We start from the raw sequence: 7,732 nt of genomic DNA, 5'->3' as shown, positions 1-7,732 counted from the left end.
ACCTGTTTTCGCTTTGTCATCATAGGGTATTGTGTAGATTGATGAGGAAAAAAAATATATTTAATCAAGTTTAGAATAAGGCTGTAATGTAACAAAACGTGGGAAAACGTGAAGGGGTCTGAAAACTTTCCCGAATGCACTGTATTAACTCTTTAAAATGTCAACTTCAATGGGTAGGAACATCCTAAGGATCCCAAATAGCAAGGACCCAGAAACCATGCCACTGCTAAAAACTTCTAAAATGGTGCAGTTCAACACTAGAATGCTCTATGATCGTCCTCTTTTAAGAGTGGCCATCAAAACTGCTTTCAAAGGTGTGTTTTCCCACGACTGCATTAAGAATGTTGAAGGCTACAATGACTGAGAATGCATGTTTCTCTCCCTGTGTGCCACTTGCAATATGAAAGCACCTGAAGAGGAATATTATTAATTTTTTTACATATGGGGTTGTATGATTTAGCTGTTGCTTACTCGTGTTGTTAGCTGAGGAAAATGTATTGTGGACAACAATTTTTCATTAGATAATAAAAGATTCCCATAACCAAAGGTACCGCGTCTCAGCTCCGCCTGGCTCTCATTTGGATCATAGGTCTTGGCGGAACCCGGACCAATTTAACCCCTGGTGGGTTTCTCTGGAACTGGTGGCTTCTATGATTGTGGCTAGATGGAGTTCTGCTATGGACTTAACGTAGGTTAGGAGAGCTAACGCAGCAGGTTAGGTGAACTAATGCAGCAGGTTATGAGAATTAGGTTAAGGTTAGGAAAAGGGTTAGGCTTAGCTAAAATTCTTCAGTTGTCCCTGACACGACAACTAGACGGAGCTGTACTAGCCACAACCGTAGAAGCCATCAGTTCTGAAAAGCCATCAGTACCATAACACCGGCATAATGAATGAATGAGGTGTGTGTCTGTGTGTAAGCCACAATGCTGCATAATATGGCCTGGGTTTGAGACGGGGGGGGGGGGCTATAATAAGTTCAGACGGATTAACCATAAACTGAATAGTTCATTCACAGCTCTCCAAACAAATGTTGAGGGTTTGATTATCTCAATTGATTCTAGCTGAAATAGTGGGGAAAATATACATTTCACAAGTACAAAATAAAAACACAAGAACACATTTTCCCTTTGGGTTGTTTATTATTGGGGTAACAGTTGATTTCTTCAGGATGGATTTATGGGTTACATTATTTTTAAAAACTTAACTGATCTACTCTTCTCCTTATGCTATGGAGGCGTTTAGGTTAGTTAGTACACAGTCTGGGAAATGGCTACACTCTTTAATATCTGAATGTAGAGGACAAATAAGGAAAATCAGTCTTGAAAAGTAAAATCACTTCATTTCCCTTCTGCTCTGTCACAGATGTGCCGCCAAAACACACATCCTCTCGTTTAAAGAAAGAAAGAAAACTCTCTACGTCATTTCACCATCTGGTTTTGACACAGTCATATGAGTGCGAGTCGGAACATAACAGATTCTTCAGTGCTTTGAACACAGAGAAAAACAAAATATCTCACTATTCAGAGATATTGGAATATATATATATTCAAACAAAAACTATACATCACCTATACATCTGCCAATATATCTATCGTTTATACCATCCATATGACAGTTAATATGTACATCAGTCCAAGACCTGGTTTAACAAGCTTTTCCGTTAGAAAAATACAATTTGGTCTGTTTCTTTTCTATTGTGCCATTGCTTTCTGACTGAACAAGACATTGTACATGTGGTCTGTCACTATGGCTATGTTTATACAGGGAGCCAAATTCAGATTTTTTCTCCTCACTAATGGTCTTTTGACCAAAGGGATCTTTTTTTTTTAAAAGTCTGTAGCAAATTGAGTTACAAAACCATGATGCATTTGCAAAAGGACTAAGTGTCTTATTTTAAATAAATGTAACATTTTCGCCAGAATTTTGTACATTTTCACCCCAAATTCTCATTAGCGAAATGTGTCCGGATGAAATTCCCAGGTCATTATAAAACGTTTTCTTCAGAAAACCTAACAAAATATGTTGCTGTATATAAATCATACATTTGTCCATAAATCATAAAAATTGTATACTGGTTGAAGTTTACATTACACTATAATATGTATTACATACAAATACAGTGTCTGAGGACTAGTCTTATTACCGTAATTACCGAATCAGCTTAAGAGCTCAAATTGGGAAGTCGGTTTTAATTTGATAATAACTGTTTACAAAATGTCAGTGTTATGTTTAACTCAGGCCTTGTCATTAGAGGTGCAATATTAACAAATATTAGAAATACTGATTTGTTTATACCTTTTTTGGACTTTTTGTGAAAAGGTTGGTCAAATGTATAATATCTGATTAAAAAAAAGTATAATAATTATGAAATAGATAAGTACAGATCCTAATCTCAGTGATTCAAGAGGACATTTTGGGAAAAATGTTTCATGATAATTACCTATCAGCGCTTTTTCAGAGCTGATCTGATTAGTCAAAAGTCCAATTAGTGAAAAAAAAATATCAGAATTGGGCTGCCTGTTTAAACACAGCTATAGTCATTCATCAATCAACCAATCAATGGTCACCGTCTCTTCAATGTGCCAGTGTATCGCTGGTCAGCCACCTACATGGTCTTTCTCCATCAGTTAATCACCCAAAACCTATCTCTTGGAATGACAGAAAAACTAAAGCCTATCTGGATGAACTGAGTTAGTATGGAGTCCTTCCCAGTGGATGGATAGCTTACTATGAGCCTACTATGAGCTGAGGAAATAAACCACTAACATCACTACTGCTGGCTCTGGCTGGGTCAAGTTCACAACCTACAGGGGAGGTCTCTCCAACCCTGTTCCTGGAGAGCTACCGTCCTGTAGGTTCTCTCTCCAACCCTGTTCCTGGAGAGCTACCGTCCTGTAGGTTCACTCCAACCCTAATCTAGCACACCTGATTCTAATAATGAGCTAGTTGATAAGATGAATCAGGTAAGATACCACTGGGGTCGGAGTGAAAACCTACAGGAGGGTAGCTCTCCGGGAACAGGGTTGGAGAGCCCTGCCTTAAAGTCTGATCCTATAAAGCAGAACTGGAGCACCCTCTGGTCAGATATGGGATATCTATGGTGTGCTAAGAGCGCTTCCAACTCTGCCCTCTTCTCTCCCCACCCCTAAGGTTTATACAGGCTCAGGTCTAGACCAGGTCCAGGTGTGTGTGTGTCCAGGGTGTGTGTGTGTGTGTGTGTGTGTGTGTGTGTGTGTATATATATATATCTACATGTACATACAGTGATTATAACCTACACACAGCAGTGTGATAGCATCAGTGCCTCCACAGAGTGAGTGTCCGGCTCCACACCTCTGGCATCACGTTGGCTCCCATCCCTCCTTCTCGTGTCGGATTCCAACAATACTTTTGGTCCCTTAGATGTGAAGTCTCCCCTTCTTTCACCTCTCTCTCTCTCTCTCTCTCTGTTTCACTTTTCCAGTCCAGCTGCTTTCATCATCGTTAGCGGTGCTCCTTCATCCGTTTAGTCTCTCCTCTCAGGATGGAGGCTCCCGAGAACCAAGAGTGAGACGAGACTGGGGATCTGAGAGAGAGTGAGTGAGAGAGACAACAGCAGCTGTTAGAAGGCGCTCGACAGTCAATTAGAGCCCGTTTAAACACTGTTTCTGTTTTCTCTGCCCTGCTGTAACATCACTACCCCAAGGACTAGCCTCCTCCCAGACATAAACACCCTAACACTTTAATCAGTTGTCTGTCTGGACCTGGATGACAAACACACACACACACACTAATCAACTGTCTGTCTGGACACTCTCATACACACACACACACTTTAATCAGGTGTCTGTGCTCGCTCCCTTTCATTGAAACCTACAGTCGTCCAGGGGAGAAAACAAGTTCAACTCTCTGGAGGAGAAGCGACACCTGAATCAGCCTGTGTGTGTGTGTGTGTGTGTCGTAGCAGACTGAAACCAAAGGGTTTCAATGATGTGTGTGCGTGCTAAAAGAGAATGTTCTTCCCCCGCTCTGTGGTCTCTTGACACCCCACCGTGACCGACACACACACACAAAACACAGTGGTGGGGTTCGTTTAATCACAGCTAAAGAGGCTAGTCCTGAGCAGAGACAGACAGACCACACAGAGCCCAGGGAGAGTAGTAAAACCTGGAGGAGGAACGATCCAGCCTTATTACCGGGATCCATATTTTATTAGACAGAGTGAGTGAACAGAGAATGAAGTTTAAGGACATTTAAACTCATAAAACATGATATATACGATGGTATTCCCCCCCCATTGGGCTATAGCGCGAAATCACATGCTACAACTGGACGAATCACGACAGAAGACAACGTTGCTGAAAGCCCGGGCAGAGGCTAAGTGCAGGCAAATCTTTCCTGGTGAAGCTTTTGGGCATGGAACAGGTTTGTGTGGCGATAACATGGCGGAGCTACGTGACAGTGAACTGACGAGGAACTGGCTGTCTTGCCTTAGTTAGGTTCTAAATCATGGGCTGGATAGAAGCAAAGTCTATCATCTTCAGAACTGGATAATATTTGCTTTATTTGCCACATCCTCCTCTCTTAATATCGTTGGTTCAATCTCTCATAAAACTGTGATTGAGAATAGTCTTTGCCTAGGCCTGTAGACTCCCACTTTCGTTCTTGTTGTTCTTGAAAGCGGCAACTTTAATTAACCTTTAATTAACCTTTAACTAACCTTCTTAGGCTATTAGAATATTTGGGAAATTGGCTAAGGTTCTTAACTTTAGCTAGTAGGAGGATTGGCCAGTTGGTTTTCGCGTCGAAGGGATTTCTCTGCATCTCACGGATAATTTCTTTATTAATAAGCTTAAACTTGATTCAACTTGTCATTCAATTTTTCTATAGGCTATTGATATTTGTTCTCCCTCATTATTACCCTGGCTACTTACGTTTTTAGGCTATTCAAACAACTTTTTGAGAAGAAAGCGTAGCCTAGCCCAAAGTAATATTCATAGCCTATCGAAATGGAGAGAGAAGGGAAAATAGCCCCCAAAAATTTAAAACAGAGATCGATAAGGATTAGCCGTTACATAATGTGTACAAAACATTAAGAACACCTGCTCTTTCCATGACAGACTGACCAGGTGAATCTAGGTGACTTCAATCAGTGTAGATTTTTTAAGCCTAGAGACATGGATTGTATATGTGTGCCATTCAGAGGGTGAATGGGCAAGACAAAAGATTTAAGTGCCTTTGAACAGGATATGGTAGTATGTGCCAGGCACCTCGGTTTGTGTCAAGAACTGCAACGGTGCTGGGTTTTTCACGCTCAGCAGTTTCCCGTGTGTATCAAGAATGGTCCACCACCCAAAGGACATCCAGCAAACTTGACACAACTGTGGGAAGCATTGGAGTCGACATGGGCCAGCATCCCTGTGGAACGCATTCGACACGTTGTAGAGTCCATGCCCTGACGAATTGAGTCTGTTCTGAGGTAAAACTCAATATTAAGGTGTTCTAAACGTTTTGTACAATCGGTGTATGTATAAAATTAATAGGTTTAGGTTATAAGGTCCATACATCTGACAGAGAGAGAGAAATAAACAATTTTCTGACTGGACATTTTGCGCTGCTTTGGTGGAATTCTCCACTCTATAACATATTGAACTAAGCTATAGCAGGAATAGGATATTACTCGGAATGTCACTCGTGTGCTGCCCTGCAGTGCGCTGCTCAGTCAAGTTCAAATAAGCTAAACCAAGTTCAAATAGGCTAAACCAAGTTCAAATAGACTGTCAATCATCGTCAATAGACGATACGACCGTGATCTCTCTCTCTCTCTCTCATAACAACCCATTTTACACACCACTTCTTCTCTTTCCCTCTCTTACTACAAGATATCAACAAAGACAACCATATGTGTAGTGAGGCTCACCAGAGCAGTGCCTTAGACCGAGTGCTGACCCCCTTAGACCTGGCGTCACTGGGCGGCATGCTGACCGGTGGCGTGGCGTTCCGGTGGATCCTCTTATGGGACTCCAGGTAGAGTTTCTTGGCGAAGGCCCGGCCGCACACGTCACACGCGTGGAGCGAGAAGTTCTTGGTGACACGCACCTCTGTGCTACTGCTGCTGCTCTCCTGGTGGGCGTCATGGCGACGCGTGTGGGGGGGCGTCGGGGCAGGGGTGTCGGGGTGTTGTTTGTCGTTCTTACGGGTGACAGGTGACCCGGTTTGGGCCTCCTGCTGTCTCTCCTGGTTACGAGTGACCGGAGTGGAGGAGGAGAGGAGGTCCTGTTTACGTGTGACTGGGTAGGAGGTGGTGGAGGAGTTGTTGAGGAGCTCCTGTTTGCGGGTGACTGGGGGCGTAGGGGGAAAGGAGGCCGAGTGGCACCCGTTCACTTCCTCCTTGACCGTTGTTCCTCCTCTCTTGTTGTTGTTGGCATTGGGGGGAGAGTTGAGGACCACCTCAGCCGGCCGCTTGACCGCACGCGACTCCAGCTTGGGCACGATCTTGGCCAGGTAGCCCGTCGACTTCTTGTGCACCACCGTCACGTGGCGCAGGACGTCGCGCTTGCGACGGGACTCGTAGCGGCAGAGCGGGCAGCGGTAGAACTTGATGAAGATGTCCGTGCCGTCCGTGTGCAGCTCGATGTGCTTGGTGAGGTTCTGGCGCGAGCTGAACTGACGTTTGCACAGCTTGCAGAACAGCTGCTTGAAGTCGAACCCCACCGAGAGCTTCTGAGGGGGTCTCCCAGGAGTCCCACTACCACTACTTGTACCACCGCTGCTGTTGATGGAAGCGGAACGAGTTGATGTCTTGGGGCTGCTGCCACCCTCTTCCTCTTTGATCTTTTGACCTGACTTGGTTGCCACGGCGATGCCCTTCCTGTCCGTGTCCTTCCTGTCCGTGTCGCCAGGCGACGAGGCGGGGCTGGAGTCAGGGTCGTCCCAGGATTCAACCGCCTCCTCCTTCACGCTCAAGCTGTTGCTAGGGTTGCTGTTGCTAGGGGTGCTGTCAGTGTTGGTGGCTGTTTTACTGTTGTTGTTTTTGTTGGTCGCCGTGGTTGCGGTCGTGGAGACGGAGCTAACGTTCTTGAGATTGTAGATCTTGTGGACGATGCGCATGTGTCTCTTTAACATGACCTGGGAGCTGTACTTTCTCTTGCAGAGCAGACAGCGGCAGGAGGCCAGGTTGTACAGGGCCGATGCCAGGAGAGAAGGGGCAGGGGGCACCGCGGTGGAGGCTTTGGGGGGCTGAGGGGTGGTATCCCCCGAGGCTCCGAGGCTCTTCGGGGTGTGACCTCTTGTGGGGGAGGAGCTGGCGCTCTTGCGGGGCGGCGTGGCCTCCAGGGACAGCGGCTGGCCGGGGCGCGTGGCTATGTCTGGCGTGATGCTATCCCGACGCAGGCCGCGGTGCACCTCGTCAAAATGGCGCCGCACGTTGGCCTTGGTGGCGAAGGACTTGAAGCAGACGGGGCAGGACTTGCCGCTGGACGTGTGCAAGGGGCGAGGCCGACCTTTAACCATGGAGAGGAGGCTGATGGGAACGGTGCGCGTCTCGGTGAACTTCCGGAGCTCCTCCAGCTTGGTCTGGTGCATCTTGCGACAGTGGCGGCGGATGCTGCGGCGAGAGTTGAAGTCCTTACCACACAGGCAGCACGAGATGGTAACATCCTCCACCTAGGGAGAGAGAGACAGAGAGAGAGTATTATAGCGAGCGTTAGTGTGTGTGTGCCAGTGTGTGTCTGCTTGCGCGCTTTCTCCTGT

At 45.9% G+C, this 7,732-nt stretch overlaps 1 protein-coding gene across 1 annotated transcript in view; it reads right to left on the bottom strand.

Annotated features, from left to right (window-relative positions):
• Positions 1 to 1,120: 1,120 nt before the first annotated feature.
• LOC106609204 (zinc finger protein 800) overlaps positions 1,121 to 7,732 on the bottom strand; it is a 28,855-nt gene continuing 22,243 nt past the window's right edge. The window contains exons 6-7 of the mRNA XM_014207724.2: positions 5,901 to 7,645; positions 1,121 to 3,566 (exon numbers count right to left, since the gene is read on the bottom strand). Coding sequence (XP_014063199.1) covers position 3,566; positions 5,901 to 7,645 — 1,746 coding nt within the window. The 3' untranslated portion in view covers positions 1,121 to 3,565. The remainder of the gene's footprint in view (positions 3,567 to 5,900; positions 7,646 to 7,732) is intronic.

The sequence above is a fragment of the Salmo salar genome, chromosome ssa07 (genome assembly GCF_905237065.1).
Source record: "Salmo salar chromosome ssa07, Ssal_v3.1, whole genome shotgun sequence".
In the NCBI taxonomy this organism is placed as follows: Eukaryota; Metazoa; Chordata; class Actinopteri; order Salmoniformes; family Salmonidae; genus Salmo; species Salmo salar.
The sequence above is the reverse complement of the archived record's forward strand: the minus strand, read 5'-3'. Positions and strand labels throughout refer to the sequence as shown.